Here is a 27,037-nt window from a genome sequence, read left to right as displayed (position 1 = left end):
ATAAAAATAATAGTTATTTCCATACTAGATACATACCCTACAATTTGAGTGAAATATCTTCTATAGCCATCAACTGTTTCATGCTTTAAATGAAAAATAAAAATCAATTGAAACCAATACATACCAATAACATAAAAGTAAGTTCCAAGTCACTACAACATTTATTAACAAATATTTATTGAGAGCCTACTATATGCTGCATACATTTTTAAGGCACCAAGGATATACTGATTAATAACAAAAAGTCCTTACCCTCATTAAATTTATATTCAAAAGGAGACAGACAATAAACAAGTTAAAAAGTAAATATGACTTCAGAACCCCCTCTCAGCAGTTAATTCAAGCCACCATCATCTTTCACTTGGGATATTACATCAATTTTCTACCTAGTCTCCCCAGCTTTCAGGCTTGCTCCCTACAGTCTATTTTCCAGATAGCTGCCAGAATAATACTTTTCAAATACTAATTGGGTCATATATTGTCTGCTAAAAACTTTCCAATGACTTTTCATCTGAATCACGATAAAAGTCAAATTCTTTGCAAATGGTCTACAATTACCTATTGCTTATAATTTTAACAAAAGTCATACGGGAAAATATTTGATCATTTGAATTTCATTCATAAAAGTTTATTAAATGAAATATTTCATTATTTCAATTAAGTTCAAATGTTACATTTTGCATATTTGAAAATGTGATCAAGGTTTTCAAACATCTAGGGTTTTTATCAAGTTGGGGAAAAAGATTATTATTACATTTCAGTTTACAAACACTATAATAAAAGAATGTAGTCTATACAGGCATCAGATGCTTCATATAGCTTGATACTTGCTTGTTAGTTACATTTTATAACCTTCCATTTGTGCTTGAGAGAATGTTTCTACAGTTGTTGAAATAGAATTCTACATTGTCTATTAGCTCAAGTCTATTAAGTATATTCTGTATTCTTACTGATATTCTATTTGGCTTATAAGATATTAACACGTTTAAAAATCTACTATGCTATTTATCCTTTTAGTTGTGGCACTTTTGCTTTAAACATTTTGAGTCAATGTTATAAAGTGCTTACAGGTTTAACTTACCATTTCTTATCAATTCTGAGGCATGAATATATTTTTTTATTAGTCTAGCTTTTCTGTATATACTCTTGTTCTACGCTTTTAGTGGTTACACCAGAAATTACATTATGCATACTTAAGTGATCCAACTCTAAATTTAATCAATATTTTTATTCTCCTGGACAATTCAGAAACTATGGTTTCACTTCATTAATTTCCATCTCATTCTAATGTTTATGCTATTGTATTTTAATCCTATCTAGTTTTAAAGTTCACAATATTTTATTATTTTCTATAATCAACATAGATTTACTCACTTATTTATACTTTCTTTGATATTCATTCCTTCTAGCATCTCACATCTTCCACTTGGCATGGCTTTTTCTCTGAAGTAGATCCTTCAGAATTTCCTTAGTAAGGGTGTCTTAGTAGCAAACTCTCATTTGGCCTGAAAATAACTATCTTTAACCTTGTTTTACTGAATATAGAATCCTAGATTGACAATTATTTTCCTTCAGCATTGAAAATATTCCATTGCCTCATTTATCTGTAAATAACTTCTCTTTGGGTATTTTTTAAAGTCTTCTCTTTACCTTTGTTTTTACAGTCAAGTTTATTGATGTATAATTTACATAAAGTAAAATTAACCCTTATTACGTAGAGTCCAATGAGTTTTGACAGATGTAGATGTTTGTGTACCACTACCAAAATCAAGATATAGAACATTTCCATCTTATAAAAAAGATCTCTTATGACCCTTTGTAGTTAATCACCTGTCCAATCCCAGCCCTTGGCCACTGATGCCATTTTGTCCCCTAGTTTTGCCTTTTCAAAAATGTAATATAACATAAATCATACTATATATAACATTGTGGTATCTAATATTTTTTACTTAGAATAATACTTTTAAAATTTATCCATATTACTGCATTTATCAGTTCCTTTTCTACTGTTGAGCAGTAGTCCATCACTGGATGTATGACAATTTATTTATCTATTAACTAGTTCATAGACATTTGAGATATTTCCAGTTTGGGGCACTTATGAATAAAGCTACTATAAACAATCACATATAAGCCACTATGTAAAGATACATTCTCATTTCTCGTAGGTAAAAACCTAGGAAGCAGGACCGCTGATTCATATGACAAGCATAAGTCATTATAATGTTTAACATTATAACAAATTGCCGATTTATCTTCCAAAGTGTCAGTATAATTTTTACACCCACCAGAAGTATATGAGAGTTCCGGTTGCTCCACATCCTCATCAGCACTTGCTATTATCATTCTTTTAAATTTTCGCCATTCTAGTAGGTATGTAGTGATATCATTGTGGTTTTAACTTGCATTTCCCTAATGAAAATGATTTTGAACATTTTTTATGTACATGTGTGTCATATCTTTGTATGTGCATATTTGTATATCTTTAGTAAAATATCCATTTGGATCTTTCATCCTTAGTTTGCACTTAATTATTTAGTTATTCAAGTTCTTCATATATTCTGGGTATAACCCCATTATCAGATACATTTTTGCAAATACATTCTCCCTGTATCTGGTCTTTTCATTTTCTTGACAATGCCTTTTGAAGTTTCTCATTTAGATGTTCAACTTATCAATTCTTCTTTTATAGTTCATGCTTTTTGTATCTCACCTAAGAAAATAATGACCTTAACTCAAGGTCACAAAGATGTTAATCTTTGTTTTTTCTAAAGTTTTAGCTCTTACATTTTGGCCCATGATCCATTTTTTGAATTGGTGAATGAGGTAAGAGTCAATTTTCTTTTTTTGCATATGGCTAATTTAATTCTCTTACAGTCAGAAGACATGTTTTGCATGATTTCAAGTCTATTATATTTGTTGAGATGTATTGGGTAGCCCAGAATATGGTCAATCTCAGTGAACCTTCCACATGTACTTGAAAAGCATGAATATTCTTCTGTTTTGGGTGGAGCAGTCAATAAATGTCAATTGATCAAGTTGGTTGATAATGTTTTTCAGGTCTTCTATTTTCTGCCTTTCGTGGTCCAAAGTTTCGGTGTAAGGTCTTTGAGAGCATTCCTTTTTATTTAATCTACTTGGGATTCCTTGGGCTTGACTCTGTAGATTCCTATATTTCATCTGTCCTGGAAAATTCTCAGCCATTATGCCCTCAAATACTCCTCTGTCCCATTTGTTCTGTCTTCTCTTTCTGAAACTCCAACTAGAAATATGTTGAACCTTCTCTCTGTTATCCCCTCATTCTACTATATTTTTATCACTTTGTCTCTCTCTGATACCTTCTAGATAATTGCTTCAGATCAACTAAGAGAATTCATCAACTGATAAACCTATCAAAAAATTTTTAATTTTGGTTAATATATATTTAGTTTCTAGGTCTTCTACTTGATTTTCTTCACGTTTCTTGGTTATTCTTTATAGTTTCTTGTTCCCTAATGATATCAGCAAGTTTGCCTTTTAGTTCTTTAAATATTTTAAACAGTGTTATTTTATATTCTTTGGCTAATAGGAAAAATATTGAAAGTCTTAGGATTTATTTCCGTTGTCAATATTTCTAACGATTCTCACTTGTTTGGTAATTATTTTTTACTGTAAATTGCTAATTTTCCTTGAAATTTTTACTACGGATGTTCTTTAACTCTGGTATGAAGGTTCAGAGATCTACATTTGCTTCTACTAGGCACTTGGAGGCAATATCAGCATGGAACCACTTTAACCTAAATTTTTAATTTGAGACTTTTTTGACTATCCAACTAGAATAAATTTTGGTTGTAAACACATGTCAGGAACTGTTTGTTATAAATTCTGAGATTTTCTGTTGTTGTTATTCACTCAGTACCAAGATTTGAGATAGGTAATTTTCTTAAAGAGTATCTGGCAGAAGGAATAAAGAGGTTTTGTTAGATGATTTTATCTCTAGGTCATTGTAATAATGGGGCTATAATTCTTTGGAGTATCAGCTTTCTTTACAAGAGAGACAGTCTCTTATCACCTACTTCAGGTGGCTCTGGGCTTGGCCTTCTGTATCCCCATGCCCTCAAAATTCATGCTTTCCCTTTCAGCAAATGCCCCTAAGATAAAAGCTACATTTAGTGTTTCATTAAACTTATCACAATTTCTGCCTTCACTTAAGTTTTCCTGTTGTGTTTTATAGTCAGATATACTGAGATATAAATTACATACAATAAAATTCAGTTTTTCATGTTTCTATGAGTTTTCACAAACACATCTAGTCATGTAACTCTCGTTAAAACCAACATATAGAATACATCCATATTCACTTAGTTTTTGTCCTGACTATATTCACCAGATCCTTAGTGCATCTAAAAAGGACTTTGAATATTTTTAAAAAATACTTTACCCAGAATCTTAGTTGGTTTTCTCAGTAGGACAATTAATCAAGGTACAGAGTCCATCATAATGTCAGAAACTAATTATCATCCTCTGATACTTCACATATTTACTTGTTTATCTTTTCATTTATTTACTATTTTATTTGTTTACTGTATATCTTCTCTAATAGAATGTAAGTTTATGAGAGAAGGGACTTATCTGTTTTGTTCAGTTACACCCTTAGCACCTAAACCACATATTGGAAATAGTAGGTGTTCAATAAATATTTATAGTTGAATGAATAGTGATGCAAGCTCTGAAGAAATTAAAGCAGGGTAAGGGAATAATAAGTGACAACATAATTCAAAATTTTCATATACCTACCATATTTGAATGGGGTTGCAGTACCAGTCTTGCTTGTTTCTTTCTTTGTTTTCGGTAATAATTTTCAAATGTTTCCTCATCACCCTAAAATGAAATCAGTAGAGTATTGAAAACACACACACACACACACACACACACACACACACACACACACACACACATACTTACCAAAACAGAATAAATGTGCAAACATTGGTAAACTGGGGAAAAATCAACAAGGTCTTGAACTGTTAAGACCTGAAAAATAAAACCATTTTAAAAAAAATTATCAGTCAAACTAACAGTCCACTGTTGAATAATAGTAAGTTAAAAACAGACAAGTTTTATGGACTCCATGTTATAACATTTATTACCTATAAAAAGCATACAATATAAACACAATGCCTTTTTGTTTTGGCATTTGTTTGGGAGTTCATTATTCATAGGTTTATCATTATTGGCTGTTTTAGATAAGGTAATAAAGAAGAGATACTGTATATATTTGACATGCTTGGTAGGTTATTAGAAAATTGCTACAGATAACAAGATACATCATTACTGCATTTGGTAAAGATGATGCATAGATTTATGGTTTAGCTATAAACAAAGTTCCTTCTCTTATGCAGCTATGTCATATGATTTATCATTACTTCATCAAATTGAAGACATAATCACTATTACTTTATGGAATACTAACAAAGAAAAAAACACTACCACTTGAAACTCATATCATCAATTTTAAGATGTATCCCAATTCTAAGATGCAGTATTTTAAAAACTGCACCTCAGAAACACATTTCTGTGTTCATAAGTCTCCAGAGTGGACTTAAAATATTTTTATTATACTGTTATTTATTAGGGAAAATTATAGAAACAAAATATAGTAATAAAAAAATAGATCCAAAAGAAAGGGGAACAACCAAGTTCTTCTTAGAGTATGAATTTGGATGTAGGGCATGATAATAATGTTCTTAGTAGTTAACAATGTGCAAAACAGACTATGGAAAATTCAGGCAAGAAGACTAAATGGTCCATTTTCACCATTCTGAATTTCAAGGGAGGAGAGAATATAGAAATTTCCTGAATACTGATTAAGAAAGGTAGATTTCAAAACCATTTATTTAATTTCAAGGGATTAATCAGGACAAACTAATTCCACATTAGAAGACATTAAACTAAAGGCTGTTCATTTGTGCTCATTACAATACCAGACATCTGCATATATATACATATATGTATACACACACATATATATACACACACAGACATAACTACATATATAGATGGTCCCTGACTTCTGATGGTTTGACTTTACCATGATGCGAAAGTAATACACATAATAAATTACATGAGATGTTCAACACTTCATTATAGTTTGTGTTAGATGATTTTGCCCAACTGTAGGGTAAGTAAGTGTTCTGAGCATGTTTAATGTAGGCTAGACTTTAATGTTCAGTAGGTTAGGTGTATTAAATGCATTTTCTACTTTCAATACTTTCAACTACAATGGGTTTATCAAGATGTTACCACCACTATCGAGGAGCATCTGTTGTCTCACTCATCCTCAGGCATATAATAGATATGTACATACTATACTTTTTCTCCCAACCACAGAGAAGACCGTAAACAAATATTCATATGGTTTTTTTTTTTTTTATCAATCAATTACAATTTCTTACTATGCCCCAACTAAGTCCTTAGGAAAAGAATTTAAAATCTCATTGACAAGGCAAAATTTGTAAACAGTTGGGAATAACTAGGCTCCTTATGGTATTAACTAAATTCAAAAGAAATTCTAAAGAAAAGATAAAAAGTACACACAACGGAAGATTCCGTGGAAAGAATAAAAGAGCCAATAGGACTAGGAATGAATTTGAATACAAGGATAAAATAATGTACATATTTACGAATGATTTCAAGGTTTCTAGACTATTAAGACTTTTTTTAAGAAATAAAAAACTTTAATCACATTAGAATTATTCTGTAATATCTCAGTACCAATTAAAAAAAAGAAAGGTAGGCTAACCAGAATTAGTCTAAATGGCAAGGGCAAGCCATCATGAAATTAAATGTTTGCAACAGATAATTAAAATGTAAGTGATTACTACAAAAATAAATCATTAGATTTATACTTTTACTGCAAATTATGGAAGAACTAGGTTCAACTATCTATGATTTACAAATATAATCTACATATAATCCTATCATCCTGTGTTTCCATCAATTATGCAGTCTAATATTTCAGATGATTCCACTGCTCTAATAATTCATTATTGATCTACATAAATTCAATTTGCACACAGAAAGACAGAATCACACATATATTACAACTCAAAAGAAAAAATTCGTCAAAAGAAAGACGAAGAGAAAGAAAAATTAACTCCCATCACCTCCTCTTCATTTTCATCCTCTTCCTCAAATGTATGTTTCAATACAATTTCATTCCTTCCTCCTGGAATGCTATCATTATTATACATCTTCTTCACAAATTTTAGATTATTTTGCTTCTGCAGAACAACACTGAAGGTTTTCTGTTGTTGTGCCTATTTTGGAAAAAGAAAAATTCAGATTATTTCAAAATTATGATCAAAATTGGTTCAAGAAATTATTCATGGTTTCTTACTTTTTTATTATCTGTTGGTGTAGAATCTAGAGTGATGTCCTTTTCTTAATTTATAATTTGTGACCTCTCTCTTCTTTTTTGAATGGTCTTAAAGGGTTTATAATTTTATTAACTTTTAACTTTGTCGATCCTCCGTATTTTATTTTGCTTTCTATCATGTTGATTTCTATTCTTACTGTAATTATTTCCTCCCACTTTCTCTTTTCTAAATTTTATTTTATTTTGGTAAGAACACAAGATGAGATCTATCTTCTCGACAAAATTTTAAGTGTACATACATTACATTATGTATTAAGATATTAATATATTTATAATGCATTGTTGTAAACTAGGTACAATGTTGTATAGTAGGCCTCTAGAGCTTATTCAACTTGCTTAACTGAAACTTTATGCTTGTTGTTTAGTAACATAAGTTTCCCTCTCCTTCTAGCCCCTGGAAAGCACCATCCACTCTTGAGTCTATGAACATGACTATTTTCAATTACTTTTCTTTTTAAAGGCTGGATAGTATTCTGCTGTATGTACATATCGCATTTTTAATCCATTCATCTGGCAATAGACATTTAGGTTGTTTCCACATCTTGGATATTGTGAATAATGCTGCAATGACCATGGGAGTGCTAATATTGCTCTGAAATTCTGAATTCGATTCTTTTGGATAAATACCCAGTAGTGGATTTCTGGATCCATCTGATTGTTCTATGTTGGCTTCTTGAGGAACCTCCATACTGTTTTCCATACCAGCTACACCATTTTGCACCCCTCCCAACAGTGCACAAGGGTTCCAATTTCTCCACATTCTTGCCAACACCTATATTGTCTTTTGTATTGTTTTGTTTTGTTTTGTTTTTGATAATAACTATCCTCACAGGTGCAAGGTGACATCCCATTGCGATTTTGTTTTACATTTCCCTGATGGTTAGTGATATTGAGCATTTTGTTATACAACCACTGGCCATTTGTATGCCTTCTTTAAGAAATGTCTATTCAAATCCTTAACCCATGTTTTAATCAGATGATTAGTTTTTCTTTACTGTTGAGTGGTAAGAGTTCCTTACATATTTTGGAGATTAATCCCTAATTAAATACATAGTTTGCAAGTATTTTCTCCCATTCTGTAGGTTGCCTTTTCACTCTGTTGATTGTTTCACTCACTGTGCGAAAGCATTTTAGTTTAATGTAATTACACTTTTTTCTGTTGATGGCTTTTAATGGCATATCCTTCTAATTTCTTTGAATTTAATTTCCAATTTCAGACTTTATTTCCTAATTTGTAAATTTAAGGCTATTAATTTCCCTTAAACACAACTTTTGTTGCATCTTACAAGTTTTGAGATGTTATTTTTCATTATAAATCAATTCAAAAAGTTTTCTGGTTTCAACTTAGTTTCTTCTTTGACCCATGAATTATTTAGACGTTTGTGTCTTAATTTCCAAACATACAGGGATTTTCTACTTATCTATTTATTACTAATTTATGAAATAATTCCAATATGTCCTGAGAAAATAGTCTGTATTATTTCAATCACTCACAGTTTACTAACATGTGCTCTATGAATCAAAATGTAATTAATTTTGGTAAAAGTTCGTAAAAATATGTATACATTCTGAAATACAGTGTTATATCTGTCAATTAGGTCTGGCTGGTTAATGATATTATTTAAAAATTATTTACTGATTCGTTTATTGGTTCTAATGGTTACTGAGAGGAGTGTATCAAAATCTCCCGTTATTTTTGTCAAGTTGTCTATTTATCCTTTTAATTCTGGTAATTTTTGCTTTATATATTTTGAGATTGTGGTACTGAATGGAAACAAATTTAGAATCGTTTATTTTCACGATAAAGTGATACTTCTCACTATGAAATGTACCTTTTTCTCTTATTACTAATGCTTATTGTCTTAAAGCCCACTTTGATATTAATATACATACATCAGATTTCTTTTGGTTAATGTTTGCATGATATATCTTTTCCATCCTTTTCTTTGAACCTTTCTATGTGTTTATATATAAAGTATGTCTCCTGTAAGCAGCATGATTTAATAGTTTTTAAAACCCATATTAACTCCTTCCCAACTTATATGTGGCTGTTTTCTTGCATTATTAACTCTATGTATATGGAACCCCCATAAGATGTTTTTGTTTTATACAGCAAATGTAAAAGTAATTTTACTGAAAGCAGTTGTCCTTCCTATTTTCTTTCTGTATTTCTGGGCTTCTAACTGAGATAATTTTCCTTGATATCTTAAAACACTAATAATTCTTCTAATGTAAGTCTGCTAGAAATAAATTCTCCAGGTTTTTGTTTATCTGAAAAATATCTATATTTCATCTCCATTTCTAAAAGATATTTTTGTTGAGTACAAAATTCTAGGTTGACATATAGTAAGATTCGTCAGCACTTCAGATATACTATTTCACTCTTGGTTTCCATCTATTCTGCTGAGAAGTCAGCTATTGATTAGTAGTATTGTTGTTCTTTTGAAGGTAACGTTATTTTTTCTCTGGCTGATTTTAAGATTTTTCTTCTTTTCTTTAATTTTCAGCATGTTATGATTACAGCCAGGCCTTAAATAGTCATAAGAACTCAACTTGTGTATCTGTCAATTAGCCCTACAGTGAAATTGGCTTTATTACACAGTTTCACTTCAAGTCATAGAACCTATCAACACCATAGAGTGAGGACTCACTGTATATGCTCAAGTACAAGTCTTTATTATTTCTCTTGCTCAGAATTTACAGAACTTTTTGAATCTGTGGTTTCAAGTTCTATTCATGTTTTTTTTTATGCCCTATTTTTCCCTTCTTTCCTTCCAGGACTATAATTACACATATGTTAAAGCATTTCACCTTATCTCACATCTTTAAATTCTTTCTTGTACTCTCCATCCTTTTGTCTGTCTGAGTTTCAATTTGGATATTTTCCTCTGACTAGCTTCCGGTTCAAACAAAATAAATTTTTCTTATCAGATCTTAAGGACTCTAGTTCCCATTATTAAAAACAAACAAACAAACAAACACATTCTAGCCTCTCAATTCCATGGGGGAAACTTTCTAAAGGAGAAATCATGAAGAAAAAAATCCCTATAGACAGGTAATTAGGAAAGGTTTCTGTATGAAAGATTTGTGTTTAAGGTACAGAAGTAGGCAGCTTGATACTTTTTAAAAGAAAAGAGTATTGGTAAACCAGGAAGAGCCCATTCCTTTCCAACAGGAAATTCTTGTAAACCTCAAAACGTTAAGGTCCATGATTTGGTGGACTGCCTAAGTAGAAAGAGTCCCAAACTGATCTAAGAAAAACAGTTTAGAGAAGATAAGTTTAATAATGAAACTTAATTTAAATGTACAATGAAATATGAACTTTAAACTACTGTTCACATCCTCATACTAAAAACCTTTACCAAGTAATTATGTTTTTTATCCTCATGGCACTCACAGAATTCCTTGCTGAAAAGGTAGGAGAAAAAGTACTGAAAACACTGTAATATCAAAAGCAAGAATATAATATTGATGAGCTCTCCAATGGGGACAAACATGCACAAATCAGAGGCAGTCAGTCAGAAGAACTTAGGATCGTGAGAAGTAATGGGAGGTGCTGAGGGAAGAATCAATGGCTCCCCTGATTCCCATTTTATCAAAAAATTTATCAGTCCTATTAGTATCATGAAGTGTCAATAGTGGAGACGAAACATGATCAGAGGGAAACAGGAATCCCACACTCTATTCTAGCATAACAGTAAGGTAATATCTGATCTTTTGGCTCGACTTAGCTCTCCATTTTTGGGGCTGCCCTCTTGGGTAATCATAGTCTCCAGATTCAGAATCTCTGGATTCTTCTTCTAAACTGTGGCTTCAAACATTCTCTTAAAGTTTCGTAGTCTTTATCTTTTCTATGCTATGAATCTGATGTTTGTACTCTAACACATTGAACTACACTTCTACCATTTCTGTTCCTATACTATCACCCACAACTGACCATATTCCTATCATTCTAATGGTAGAGAAAACGGCTTCAGACCTAACTTCCATAGAAAATAGAGGTAATAAGTTTGGCTTAAGTTCTGTTTTGTAGTTTCCGTTTATTTACTGAAATAAAGGTATTTTTGTCAAACAAGCATTTAACTAATCTGAACAAAAAGATACTACCAAAAACAATTTGAAAATCAAATCTGCTACAGCCCACCTACAGATAAGCAACAGTAAACCACAAATGAAAAAGACAATCAAGTTGATCCTGGTAAAGAATTATAAAAATCAGTACATCCTCAAAGTAAACAATATATCCAACAGAGCAAATTAACATAGAACATAACATTGTGCAAAGCCAAAACAAATAGAAATATAATAGATGTTATCTGATTTATAATCCTTTGAAAAGTTAAAATAGGGAGAAAGTTCATATATTGAATTTTAATTTCTTCTGATGTGAAAATAGTCTGATACAGACATATTTCTTTAATTAGAAAAATAATATCAAAGTTTCTCTAAAGTAGTTTGTAATACTTGAGTAAAAACTCAAGAGTTAGAAAGCATGTTGAACATACTGTGATTATTGAGTTTTAACAGCTAACTCAGAAAATTTAATTAAATTATAATCATTTTAAAACTTTTTATTATTGAAAATTAAAAAAAGATAAACAGATTAATATAATGCACTCCCAAGTACTCATCACCTATCTTCAACATCATTTATACATTCTTGTTTCATCTATACCTTTACTCACTCCACACACACCATGATTATTTTTTACAATTTTCTTTCAGATAAGATTTATATATATTAAAATGTACAGATATGAACTATTTAATTTTGACAAGTGACTCCACTTTTATTATGGAAAAGAACATTTCCATATCCTCAGAAAGTCCCTTTGTGTCCCTTCCCAGGTAATCTCACTACCAAGAGGCAACAAATGCTTTGATTTTTTCACCTTAAATTACTTTTGCCTACTTCAGAACTACATATAAATGGAATCGTAGTGTGTGCTTTTTTGTGTCCAGCTTCAGTAGATCAGCATAATGTCTGGGAGATTTATATATGTTGTTGCACATATCAGAAATCTATTCCTTTTTATTGCTAAGTAATATTCCACTTTATGAGTATAGCACAATTTATCTATTTTCCTTTTGTTGTCCATTTGGGTGGTTTCCAGTTTTTAGCCAACTGTGAACAAAGCTACTATGAACATCATGTGGATATGTTTTCATTTCTCATTGGTAAATATCTAGGAAAGAAAATGCTGACTCAAAAGGTAAGTACTCTAATTTTATAACTGGCAAATATTTTCCCATTTGTCTTTATTATTAAGCTGTAGGAGTTGTTAATTCAAGAAAAAAAAATTATTTTAAAAAAAGAGCAATTTAGAAACAGCACAAAAGGGCAGCCTCCATTCGGCTAATTTTATCTATTTATTTGTTTAGTTAGTTAATTAGTTATTTTATGTTATTATTTTATTAGCGCCTACAGCATCTGGTCTTCCTAGGTGGTCTCCCATCCAAGTACTAACCAGGCCCAACCCTGCTTAGCTTCCGAGATCAGGTAAGATCAGGCACATCCAGGGTGGCATTGCCATAGACTGTTCAGCTAATTTTATACCAAATTTGACTGCTGGCAAAAATTAATATGATATCACATAGTTGGGGAACGTTGCCAAGAAATCGGCTGGTGAGTCAAAATATCAGGAATCACTGTAAACAAAGAAAATGCTGATAAAGTCCATTCTAAATAAAAGTAAGGAAAGATAAGAAAAGGGTAAAACAAAACAAAGCACTTGATGTAAGTACAAGTAAATTTTGGATATATTCTATAACCTAGATTATTAAATAACATTAAATTAAAATTCTCTTTTTTAATCTCACCTGTTTCATTGCTGTTTCACCTATTTTGTCAGAATGTTTTCGAATGCTTTCCAGAAAGTCCTTGAGATCAGACATGGAGATTTCTTTAATATCCTCACGGAGTTTAGGAAGATTTTCTATCATTAGCTGACAAAATCGATATTGACTGACCCGGGGAAAATACACATTCTCTAATTGTTCCATAGTTTTTAAAGCAGAATAATACCTGTGAGAAGTTAAAAAGAAAATTCTATAAAAAGTTCTTATTACATTAATTTTACAAGTAAATCCAAATAATTAACCAGTCCAATACTTCCATCAAAAAAGTCATAATTATAGTTAAAATAACTAAAACTAACATTTATTCCTACTTACTAAGTACAAACTATAAATCACATGAACAAGTTACAAGCTAAAAATTTATGGTTTACATTAACATACAACTTTCTTATTTCATTTCATCTAAAACTATAACATCACAACATTATCGTAGACAACACAATACCTAAATGTATATGTATAATAACTCTAAATTTTTTAATCAGAATATTAAGTTATTTGACATGTGATTTCATCCCATCCACACGCCATTGCCATCAAAAAAGTAGACAGGTCAGATTTAATTTAAATTAAATTAAATATATGTTAAGAAACTTTAAAACAATTTTTACACTATTCAAGACCATTAAAAATAATACTGTCACCAAAACCAAGTAAAAAACAACTGAGAGAGTGATTTTTTCAATTCAACAAATATTTACTAAATGACTATTGCTTATAAGGCACTGGTGACATGATGGTTATGTAGCAATTAGTAAAACATAGCCTGTGTCCTAGAGAAACTGACATATATTTTCATATACGTACTTCAATTTTTTCTAGACTTCTATGAGGCAGATGTCTATAGCAGACATTACTATTAATTTATAGGTGAGAAAACTGAAACAAAGAAAGTGTATATAATTTGATCAAGATACTATAATTAATTGGTAGTAGGACTGAGATTTTCCAAAACTGTAAGTATTCTACAATAATATTCACCACCAAAGTCCATTTAAGAGTAGGTAGAAGAATTATTTTAAGTAACACTCTGTCTTCCCATTGAATTGGATATTCAAATGAGAAAAGGCACTATTTAAAAAACAACAAATATAGAAGTAAATTAAAAAGACAAAGCTGAAAAGCTATTTAAAGATATTTATTTTCTAGCCTATATTCTCAAAGACAGAGTATATTTTGTAAATTGCCACAAAATTGTACCATTAATTTAAAAATGATACCTAAATTTTATCTTAGTTATTTAAAACCACTATAATTGTCATAATATAAATAAATAACATATACATTTGATCAGAAATTAACATAACTTAGGTGAGAGTATGGGTGGGGAGATAGCATTACAATGATTTTGATTATACCTAAGACATAGATTTAGATAATGTGAAATAATGAATATCTATCTTTTCTGAGTAAAATAACATTTTAGATACAATAGATCAGTCAAGAGTCGAAGAATATTATTTGATCCTGGCCTATATTTCCTGATTTGATTTAAATTAGGTATACCCCAAAAGTATTCTCTCTTCAATAGGTATGCTTTCTGAAAATTCATAGTAATATCTATAATATATTTGAAATCATGTGATAAAGGTTCAACGAAAGGTATTACCAGTAGTTTTTATGACAAACCACAGATAGAATCAACTGACTTTATAACACAACTGTGCCTTCCTTCATGCTGCTCCTCTCTCACTTCCCATCCTGTGCTTCCCTCTGTCACTGAGGCATGAGACACCACAAGACCTTCCAAGCACCCATACACACACAACTCAGAAATGTCAGCAGTTGATCCTAGTGAGTTAAACCCTTAAGTAATGAGAAAAGAAAAAGAGAATATGAATTCTACTTCCCTCCTCCTGGATAAAATGTTCTGATTTCCAATAATTAATATAAACTTCCAAAAGTCCTTTGAAATTGATCAATACTAAGCACTGCTAACTCAAAAACTCAATCTTGCCCTGCCACATTCCCTGTCTCATTTCTCTTTCCCTCAATCCCGCTTCTCAGCTTTCCTGGGATTAAACTCCTTAATGCAGTAAAATATAAAGTTACATACATCACACGTTTCTCTAGGAGGCCCAGGGTAATACACACATGAAGTTTATAATCTTAGGCCAAGAGCAGAAGCCAGAGACAAGACCTGAGACCCTTTCTAAAATTTAGCCACGAATTAAGCTTTATCTGTTTTGAAATTAAGAAAAGTTTGTATATTACCATTTATCTTTTGGTATACATGATGCCGCATTTTAAAAATGGTAATATTAATCTATAATCACTGAAAAAATATAAAAACTATAAAAAGAAAGTTAGAGGTACCTATTATCTGATGCTACCATTCAGTAATTACCTCAGTTAACATTTGGCCACATTTATATCTAATCATATATCTACAACATTTCCAGTTCAGTATACTCATATCAGTGGAAACACGCTCAGTAAATTTGAAGATAGGTCTAAAAAATTATCCAATTGGAAGCACAAAAAGAAAAAAATGGAGAAATGAATTTCTGGATATTATGGAACAATATTAAATGATCAAAGACATAAATGAAGTTTCAGGAAAAAAAAAGAGAAAATATTGGTGTACAAGAAATATTTTAACAGTCAAAAAATTCTAAAATTGATGAAACCCACAGAAAATCCAATAAGCTAAACAAACCCCAAACAATGTAACTACAATAAAATCACACCTAAGCATATCATAAGCTTACAAAAACAAAACACAAAGAGGTCACTTCACAAGTTATAGAAATGTCTAACCACTATGCTATCACCTGAAACCAATATAATATTGTAGGTCAACTGTAATTGGAAAATAATAAACAGAAAAGGAAGGAAGGAAGGGAGGGAGGGAGGGAGGGAGGGAGGTAGGAGGGAGGGAGGGGGAGGAAAAGCAGTCACAGAAATGTAAAATACAGCATATGGAATATAAACAATAATATTGTAATAATTATGTATGGTGTCAGATGAGTACTAGACTTATTGGAGTGATCACTTTGTAAGTTATAAAAATGTCTATTAACTATGCTGTATATCTGAAACTAATGTAATATCGTAAGACAACTGTAATTAAAATATAAAAAATTATTTTTTAAAAAAAGAGAGAAATCTTAAGTCACCATATAAAAAATGGCCTATTACAAATATTTTAACACTGATAAAAATAATAGAACTTCTCAAAACAACTAATGGAAGGTAGAAGGTAGTAAACATAATATTTAAAGTGCTGGAGGAGGGGACCCCTGAGAATTCCACATTCAGTAAAATTATTGTTCAAAAATGGAAGTAAAATAAACACATTTCCAGGTAGACAAAAGAAAAAAAAAATTCTTCAGAAGACAGATGTGTACTACAGTAAATAGTAAACAAAGTTTATCACACAGTTATAACAGATAGAAGCCTGAATCTGCAAAAAGAAAAAAAGAGTAACAGAAAGGAAAAATTGGTTAAGTACAAAAGAATCTATTTTATTAATGATTTCATGCGTGTGTATATTTGCATATGTGTGTATACACATATACAGTCCCTGCCTTACGATGGTTTGACTTACACTTTTTTGATTTCACAATGGTGCAAAAATAATACATATAGAGTACAAATCATACTTCAAACTTTGAATTCTGATCTTTTCCCAGTCTAGTGATATGTAATATGATACTCTCTCATGATGCTGGACAGAGGCAGCAAGCTGCAGCTGCTGGCCAGCCAATCACCAGAGTAAATGACTGATACACTACAGTGAACTTTGTTGCCAGCATTTTTTGAATATTGTGTTTTGTGATTTTGCATCCTATCGTGTCTATGAAATGTCCATCTGTATCTCCTTCTTCTGGTAGGAAAAACTGAAAGGCAAATACTCTTGAGATAAAACTCAAGATAACTGCCTAACTGTAGGCTAATGTGAGTGTCTCGATCATTTAATATACTTAACCTACCACACATCATAACACACCAAGCTTGGTTATGATGTGTGGTAGGTTAAGTGTATTAAATGTGTTCTTGACTTACAATATTTTCAACTCACAATGGGTTTATGGAGATGTAACCTCATCAGCCGCTGAGGGGCATCTGTAGTTTATTAACATTTACAAGTAAAAAATATGTGAAAATAAGAGCACGATAGGCAAGATCACAATAAATACAATTGTACTATTATAAGCTTCTCATATTGTTGATGAAATACAGTAACATTTTAAAGTATACTATGATAAATTAAACATGCATACTGTACTCTAGAGTAGCCACTATAAAGTGAAACTAAGATGTATACTTAATAAGTGAAAGAGATAAAAAATATATATTAAAAATATTCAACTTTAAAAAAGAAAAAAAAAAGACATTAAGAACCAAAAACAGATGAGACAAACAGAAAACAAACAGCAAGATGACGAATTTAAAAATCAACCACGATAATAATTACATTAAATGTAAATGTTCTAAAAACTTCATGTTCAAAATAGAGATGACCACTGGATAAAAAAAGCAAGACCCAATTATATGCTGTTGGGAAAAAAAACACTTTAAACATAAAGACTGAGGTTAAAAGTAAAAGTGTGTCGAAGATATACTATGCAAATCCTAAATATAAGTACGCAGGAAAAACTATAATGACTATGTAAATATCAGGCAAAGAATTCAGGACACAGAATATTACTAAACATAAAGAAGGGCACTTCATAATGATGAAGAGTTATTAAGAATAAAAAATCATAAATGTGTATGCATCTAATGAATAGAACTTTGAAATACATGAAGCCAACTTTAAAGAACTATAGGGACAACTGTCTCATGACAGTTGGGATGAGAATTGGCCAACAAAAAAAGCACTATGGATATAGAAAATTTGAACTGCACTAACAACTAACATGACCTAATTGCTATTTCTAGAATACTAAAGCCAATTACAGTTACAGAATATATAGTTTCTATAAATATACATGAAATATTCACAAGATACACTAGATAAGTGTCAAAAAAATATCAAAGGACTGAACTCATACACAGTATGTTCATTGGCCCAACTGTATTAAACTAGAAATTAAAATTAAATTATAATGTATCTAAAGAATTCCCTAAATGTCCAAAAATTAAACAACACACTTGTAAATAACCCAAGTTAAAAAACAAATAAGAAAAATCAGAAACTATTTGAAACTAAATAATAAAAGCCTAAGATTTCAAAAATTGTGGGATGCAACTAAGGCAGTACTGAGGAAAATGTATAATTTTAAATGCTTACAATAAAAAAGAGGAAGAAAGGCATATAAAATCACTTTTCTAAATTTCTCCTTTATAAAGACAGAGAAAGAACAAATTAAATCCCAAGTATAAAAATGAAAATAAAAATAGAAATCAAATAGAAAAAAAGAGGAAATAAATTCAAATGTCAGATCTTAGAAAATATTCATAAAATTGATAAGCCTCTTGCCAGACAAATTAAGGGGACAAGGGGGAGAGAAGACACAAATTACTAAACTTAGGAGTAAAAAAGACATATGGCTCTATAGACATTAAAAGGATAACAGGACAAATATTGCCAATAAATTCAACAACTTAGGTTAAAGTAGTCTTAAGTCCTTGAAGAAACATAAAATATGTTTCTCTAAAAAATAGTCTTAATAGCTCAACATCCATTAAGGTAATGGGATTCCTATAAAAATTTTACCAACCTTCCTTTGTCAAGGAGAACAGAGCACTCTGGGCTTATTTCAAACTAGTTACTTTTTTTTCTCTCTCTTTGCTGGTATTTTTCTGTGATCTTCACCTTGAGAATCTGGTAGAACTCCTAAAGATAAAACTCATAAAAATGTGGGGGCCTTTCTAAGGCTAAGCTGCCAAGAGAGTTTATCTCTCAAGCTACTATACACTCAATCACCTTTAAGTGCTCCTTTAAGCTACTATATGCCCAATCACTTTTAATACAGGTTCCAGCTCTCAATAAACTTTGATAGTATGTACTTGCCTGTCTCTCCAGATTTGGGGGCAGCAATTTGCCATGTGACCTCAGTTCTCTAATGAATCCAAAGAAAGATTTTGTTTATCTTTTTTCTTGTTGTAAGGACAGTGGTGATGACTTCAAAGCTTTTTACATATCAGACCAGAAACCAGAAGTTCCTTATTTTAAATTTTTGTTATATTTAATTTATAGACATATTTTATATATTGTTATGAGTCCTGTCAGAAAACATACTGCATGTGTTTTTTTCCTAGTCTGTAGTTTTCCTTTCAATTTTTTTAAGTGTGCTTTGATGAGCAGAAACTTTTAATACAAAGTCCAATTTATCAATTTTTTATAGTACCTTTCTCTGACACTTCTAAAAAATATCTTTGCTTAACCCAGGATTGTGAAGATATCATCTTACATTCTTTTCTAAAAACTCTATGATTTTAGGTGGATTAAAAAAACATGACTCAACTATACATTGTCTAAAAGAACCCACTTTAAAGACAGAGAGATAAAAAGTAGAGGGATGGGAAAAGATACACCATTCTAACATTAATCAAAGGAAAGTTGGAATAGCTATATTAATTTCATATAAAGCAGATGTTAGAGCAAAAAAAATTACGAGGGATAAAGAGAATTACATGATAGTAAAATGGTCAATCTTCAAGAAGATGTTAACAATCCTCAATGTGTTATGTGCCTAACAACAGAGCATCAAAATATGTGAGGAAAAATTTAATAAAACTGCAAGGTGAGACAAATTCACAATTATAGTTATAGACTCCAGCACCCCTGTAATAGTAATTGACAGGTCTAGCAGGCAGAAATTCAGTAAGGATATAAATGAATTTCACGGTGCCATCAATCAACTGAATCTGACATTTGTAGACTACAACAAAAACAGAATACATATTCTGTTCAAGTTCACATAGAACATTCCCCAATATAGACCATATTCTGGGCCATAAAACACATCTTGACAAATTTAAAAGAAGAGAAATCATACAAAGCTAACATCATATTTAGTGGTGAGAAACAAGATGCTTTTCCCCATGAGATCAGAAACAAAGCAACGATGTTCCTTCCTCCTCATCACTCGTATTCAACATTATACTGGAAGTCACAGCTAATGCATTCAGTCAAGAAAATAAAAGTATTCATAACAGGAGGAAAGAAATATAAGTGTCTGCAGACAATATGACTGTCTACGTAGAAAATCCCAAAAACTTGACAAAATATTCTCAGAACTATTAAGTGCTTATAGCAAGGTTGCAGAATACAAGGTTAACATACCAAAGTCAACTGTCTTCCTATAAACCAGCAAAAAACTGGAATTTGAAATTAAAAACACAATATAATTTACCTTAGCATCAAAAAATAAAATACTTACATATAAATCTAACCAAATATGTGTAATATCTATATGAAGAAAACCACAAATCTCTGATGAAATGAAAGAAAATGTAAATAAATGGAGAGATAGTACATGTTTGTGGACAGGAAGGCTCAATATTGCCAAAATGTCAGTTCTTCCCAATTTGATCAATAGATTCAACACAATCTCAATCAAAATCTCAGCAAGTTATTTTGTGGGACTTCAACAAACTGATTCTAAAATTTATATGAAAAAGCAAAAGACCCAGAATGGCCAAACACAGTACTAAAGAAGAACAAAGCTGAAAGACTGATACTACCCAACTTCAAGACTTACTATAAAGCCACAGTAATCATCAGAGTGTGGTACTGGTAAAAGGACTGACAAATGGATCAATGGAACAAAATAGAAAGTACAGAAAGAGACCCCCCCCCCAAGAATATAGTCTACTGATCTTTGACAAAAAAGTAGTTCTTTACAGAAGACATGCCACCCAAATAATGATAAAGGAATGACAATTATAAAACCAATACAATAACTGATTAAAGCAAGAATCTTAAAACCACTGGGTGAAAGGTTGTTAGGAAATGGGACTCAAAATATCACCCTACAGATTACTTATTAATTGCAAAGAGAAAAATATACCTTTTCAGGAGATCTGGTACCCATTCCTTTCACCAAATGATCAGGTTTAGCATAAAGCAGAGACCACCTGACAGTATACGCCTTCTGATGTCATAGCATCAGATGTACACAATATCACTTATGTTATACTCTTGCCAAAAAAATTTAATCTGAATCTAATCATGAAAAAAAATGATTAAATCCAAAATGCCCTTGTCTATAAGACAACTTACCTGGACTCCTTCATGAAAAACAAAGAAAAGTAGGAAGACTATTCTAGATTAAAAGGTCAGAAATTATACACCAACCAATGTTTTAGGGAGGAAAAGATATAAAACATTTTGGGAATAGCTGGGGAAATATAAATATTAGATGACTGTGTAATTGAAAAAAAAAATACATACTGCCCCAAACAGGAAAATAGAGAATAACAAAAGTTAGTTATTTAAAGACATAAACAAGGTAAAAGTTTTTATCCTGAGGAAGGAAGGATGGTGAATGGTAAGTAGGGAAAGTAATGACTGTTTTTTGCAACAAAGACACAGAACCATTATTTGGATCTTTAAAATATGAAAATTTGTAACTCTGTAGAAAAAAGAATATATTAAAATATATACATAAAATAAAATTGAGAATAGTTTATGGTTCAAGTATTAAGAAGAGAAAAACTCATTCTACTAATTAGTATCAATTGGTAAAGCCTAATGAAATTCAATATGCAGCACTATAAAGCACTTTGATGTTTATATACTGTATTGTAATAAAGTAGTTATTAAGAACTAAATAAATCATTAGTTTCCTTTTCCAAATATGCCGTTAGTAATAAAAAAAAGATTATTAAAAACAATTAAGAAAGAAACCAACTCACCTTTTTGCATTCATCTGTTCTTTTAGCTTACTGTACATTTCCAGCACTGTATTAAAAAATATAACTTATTTTTAGCTTTCAACATGAAAAAAACTTTTTGAGAGATGAAAATAATTATGGAAAGGAACAGCATATTATAAACTCATTAATTTTCTCTATACTTTGATTTAGGCTTACATTTTCAAATAAAATTTTATACTTCAAGTAAATAAAAACATTTAAATTTCTATATATGTTGAACATTATATTATATATAAACACATTATATTGAACTTGGAACATTTGTGTATGCTGACACCAATAATTTAGACATTCACCTACTAACAAATAGCCTATTCAGAAACTTACTAATATATCATCTCTCCTCTGCAATGGAATTGGAAGTTTGGACTTTAGTTATTTGAGAGAGAAAGTTGAGTGGCAGTGAGATTGATTTTGACTCTATATATCAAATAACGCAATTGTGTATTAGTTTACTAAACAAAATTTACAACAAATCCACAAAAAAGAAAAACTTCAAAAGCTTGCAGCAGACACTGAATTATAATAAAGGCATAAATAAACATAACAGAGCATCTTTGTTTTATCATTCCTATCAAAGGTTTGGAAATGCAATTATTCAGTAAAACTGTTATAAATTTTAGCAAGACAGACACAATGCCATCAAAAGGTTTTAATGCAACTATATATGTTAACCATTCATCCTTAGTAGAATTTCAAAGTATAAAGTGAATGAGTAAATTATTATTGGCTCATCAAGCCAGCTCACATTTTCCTAGACCAAAGAGACAGACAACACTTTTTGCTAGATTTTCTATAGCTTTACGGCTACCCTCAGGGGTCTTCAAGTTTATAAAAGATATCGTTTACTTGTCTGAAAACCATAAAAACTGCAAGGATGGCTAGAGTGAACCAGTCCTAATTCTGTGTATCACTATCACAGCTCCTATATCAGTAATGCAATATTTCTCACATTTTCCAACCAAAACATTAGAGTGAACACAAACCTGGGAAAGAGTCTAAAACTTCTACAAGTATAAACTTGCTTTAAAGTCTCCTGTTTTATCTCAACAATTCTTGAAATTTTCACATCTACCTTATAGTAGTCCTATAGTTTTCATATAAAATAATGTTTTCCTCAAATATAATAAAGGAAAACTAATGCACTAAGAAAGTGCATTGTTTACTCTGTGACTTCTTATACCCTCTCATATTCCTAATCTAAGGAGGAGGTAAGCAACTGTATAGTAATTAATGGCTTATCTTTATTCACATTGAATATAGGATCCTTCAAAGCTAGAACTATGTCATTTTCAACTTTATATTTCCATTATCTACCATAATTCCTGACACAAAAAAAGAATTTGTAGAGGATAATTTGATAGAAGGATAGATAAACAAAAGGAAGTAGTTCTGGATGTGGCTGTTAGTAACACAATGTTTACATGAACTCAGACTTCCTCTCTAGCATTGAAAGCAAAGATAGTAATAGCACCAAAAAATCTATCCTCTACTCCCCTTTATTACTCTATTTCGAATAGCCCACCAGGTGAATAAGGTGAATTCAGCTTCTTTCTTATTCCATCAGCACCTAATATTTTAGGCTATTTCCATTCAGGGACAAAGCATTCAAATTTAGAGACTATATTCATGGCTACTTCAGTGTATCTGATGGTAGCAAAGAGGTATTATTAAAATTTACTATAGGGTTCTCAACCCTAACATAATGAACTGACATTTTATTTACTCAAAGTTAATATGCATATATCCCTGGTCTATCAGTGATTAAAATGAGTAAAATTTCAGTGACTCTATATAAAAAAAAGGCTATTCTCACAAGTCAGAAAACTAATTTTTTAACTAACAAGATCTGATGACAGTTTTAAGATATAATTTGTATTCTAAACTAAATGTATATTATATGATTATTATATACAAAGCATCTCATTTTATTCCCCTGCATATGGAGGTTTGGGTTCCTTCCTTAAAAAATAAGTTTAAAAATGGGACACAGAGATAGATTTAGCTTACTCTATTAAGAAAAAAGATGACATATACTTGCTTCCTTTTGTTTGAACAGGATACATCCAGGTAAAGAAAATACTGGTTAGTTTCTTGAGAATTTATTTGATGTCCCGGTAATATTTGAGCCCTAACAGAAAGACCAGAAACTCAGAAATCTAAAATCTGTCTTTCCAAAATATAGGAAGAATGGCAAAACCTAAGAAGGGAGAAGACCTAGCACTTTTGGGTGTTTTCCTGCCTTGTCAGCAAAATAAGACTATTACTAAAGCAAAACCAACCTGCTTAAGGGTCAAATATAAAACAATGGAAAATTAGAAGTAAATATCTAGGCAAATTAGAAAAAGACATGAAAATGTAATCTAAAGACATTCTCCCCATGGGAAAGTATTCTGAGGAAAAACAAAGTTGGGGGTGGGGACAGAAATCATGGACAAAGGACAAACTAGGCAGAAAGGAAAGAGAAAGGTCAAGGCTGATCTAGGAGACTGATGTGACAGATCATCAAACGGGCTTTATAATATAGTAAAACAATGAAACTTCAGAGACTAAAGTGGAAAGGAAGGATAACCATGGGCTTTTGAAAGGCGATCATCAAATATCTGTAATACCATAATGAATAATAACTACGCATTATCATTAAATTATAATTTTACCAAGCCAAATGTTACATTATCAACAAGTTTAACTCACCTGGAAGGCATAACTGCAATTTCTCTACTACAGTTGTAATATTCCTCTGCTGAATTCTACATCGAATAATATCTTCTGTTTGGACTATCACCTTAGATAAAAAGAAATGTTCATATTTTTATCAAACAGTTAAATCGTATCCACAGACTGGTACACACACAAAAAAAATATCGTTTTCTCACCTCCTTTCCAGCATCTTGAAATCTTCGGTTCGTATCAGTAACTTGTACCTTAAAAATAATTTCACCTTAGTTAGACAAATATGCATAAAACTGCCCTGATGTAACTGCTCACCCTTGTAATCAGATCATGCTTCATGAGAAACTTAGAACAAAGAAATGCAAATTCAAATTAACTCTACAGCTTGAACTTGAACTTTTGATTGAAAAGGGCTTTTAACTTCAATTACTTATGACAGTTCTTTTTAACAGATTCTGTGGCAAACTTCTCAAATTTACTCAAGATTTTTGAACTTTACTTGCTTCTCTAAGTCTGTCAAACAATTCAAATCAGTGACCCAATTGACCACTGGTCCCTTTTTGATAACTTCAATGAGGTCTATGTGCCATTCATTGTCTGTAGGAAATGGTGATTGCATTTTACGGTAATTAAACATTCATACTTTGCTGAATGCAAACACTGGGTGGTTGATTAACATCAAACACGGAAATCTCAATCCACAGCAACATTTTAATGCTGCAGGTGCAGGCAAAGCTCAACCTCAAATTTTCCCACATATTAAGTGACTCATTAGGTCATCATAGTAAGGAAGCACATTCTGGTTTATTAAAAATCTCATTAATTTCTGAACAAAGATGCTCAGTGACCTCATTGATGCTGTATTTGGTCTCTCGTTATCTGAACATCCTTTATATAATGGTTTTCTAATCATAACCTTTGGTAAACCGGGGTCATTCTGTTTGCTAAGGTCTCCAAATGTAAAGGAAGAAAAATAGGACAATTCTTAAAACTAAATATTTTGTATTCGGACTGAACAAATCCAGGTCTCATTTAATAATGTTTTTGCTGTGTGGCAGAAAATGTAGACCAACTTCAAGAGAATTACACATTGCTATTAAACCTAAAAAAAGTTTTGATATTACTAAATAACTTCAAGAACACAATCATATGTAGTATGTTTTTAAAGGTGTTTAGAGGATAGATTTTTATCAAAATAGTACTAATTGTCATTTACCAATTTCTAAAACTGCAACTGAGACCTTTCATTGTATGAGGTTTTTTAGTTCATTTCCCTGCATGGAAAGAAATCCTAAGTCAATGTATTGCTAGCTTTATCAAAAAAAGGATTACTCCTGTCATTAGCATGACAACTGTGTTAATAAAGCATAAAGAGCACTCCCAAATATATACGACTTCACTTCTTAAAAGTAGCACATTTAATGATTTGTACGTATGCACTATAAACTAATACTTGAATAATTTAATGACAGTAGGGATAAGTAGAATTTTAACATGTTTCTTACCTTCAGTTTTTCTGCATCAGTCCTTACTTTAAGGAGTTCTGTAATAGCATCTACAAAACCCTGATGATGAAAATTACACATCTTTTCTATTTCCTTGTCATGATTACGGATACAAGCATCTAACTTTTCCATAAATTTCTTGTGTGCATTTGGTTGGTCATCATACACAGACCTGTATGTATATAAAAAGAAAGCTAACATTAATTTCCTAGTTCACCAAAATATATTCTTTATTAAGCTCAATCTTTGTAACAGCTAGTATCTTAATATTAAATCTCTAAACAGATAAACTAGATTGGTAATACTGTAATTAGTAGAAATAATTTGAGTGAAAATATTAATTTATTTATGAACATGTTAATATTGAAACAACAAGCCCTTTAGATATATCACTAGGCATCTGGACATAAAGGTATGAGGCTCAGGAGAGGAGTCTTTAACATACTAATGCTCAAAAAACAATCAATAAGTGAATGATCAAGGAATAAATCAACAGAATCCTGATTTCTACAGCATTTACTCTGTTATCATAACTTATTCTAAGTGCTTTATATAGTAACCCTTTAATCTTCACAACAAGCTTGTATTACAGGTATTGTTACTGTCCTTGCTTTACAGATTAAGTGATAGATGATGTAACTACCACAAATTCCACAACTAGCAATTGAGAGCTGGGATATTTATCATGGTAGTCTGGCTCCAGAGTTCATATTCTGAAGTATAAGGCCATATTGCAGTCCTCAATGCACCA

At 31.1% G+C, this 27,037-nt stretch overlaps 1 protein-coding gene and 1 pseudogene across 6 annotated transcripts in view; both read right to left on the bottom strand.

Moving 5' to 3' along the window:
* The window catches only part of EXOC6 (exocyst complex component 6), a 168,404-nt gene that overhangs the window by 94,592 nt on the left and 46,775 nt on the right, over window positions 1-27,037 (bottom strand). For all 6 annotated transcript variants that reach the window (XM_036222110.1, XM_016151301.2, XM_036222112.1 and 3 more), the window contains exons 2-10: window positions 26,287-26,458; window positions 24,985-25,032; window positions 24,803-24,893; window positions 22,088-22,133; window positions 13,238-13,442; window positions 7,146-7,298; window positions 4,945-5,013; window positions 4,777-4,860; window positions 37-83 (exon numbers count right to left, since the gene is read on the bottom strand). In XM_036222110.1, the coding sequence (XP_036078003.1) occupies window positions 37-83; window positions 4,777-4,860; window positions 4,945-5,013; window positions 7,146-7,298; window positions 13,238-13,442; window positions 22,088-22,133; window positions 24,803-24,893; window positions 24,985-25,032; window positions 26,287-26,458 (915 nt within the window). The remainder of the gene's footprint in view (window positions 1-36; window positions 84-4,776; window positions 4,861-4,944; window positions 5,014-7,145; window positions 7,299-13,237; window positions 13,443-22,087; window positions 22,134-24,802; window positions 24,894-24,984; window positions 25,033-26,286; window positions 26,459-27,037) is intronic.
* On the bottom strand, window positions 12,837-12,955 carry LOC118604476 (annotated as a pseudogene).

Source organism: Rousettus aegyptiacus, unplaced genomic scaffold (assembly GCF_014176215.1).
Source record: "Rousettus aegyptiacus isolate mRouAeg1 unplaced genomic scaffold, mRouAeg1.p scaffold_m13_p_6, whole genome shotgun sequence".
Taxonomy (NCBI): Eukaryota; Metazoa; Chordata; class Mammalia; order Chiroptera; family Pteropodidae; genus Rousettus; species Rousettus aegyptiacus.
This window is presented reverse-complemented; position numbering and strand designations above follow the sequence as displayed.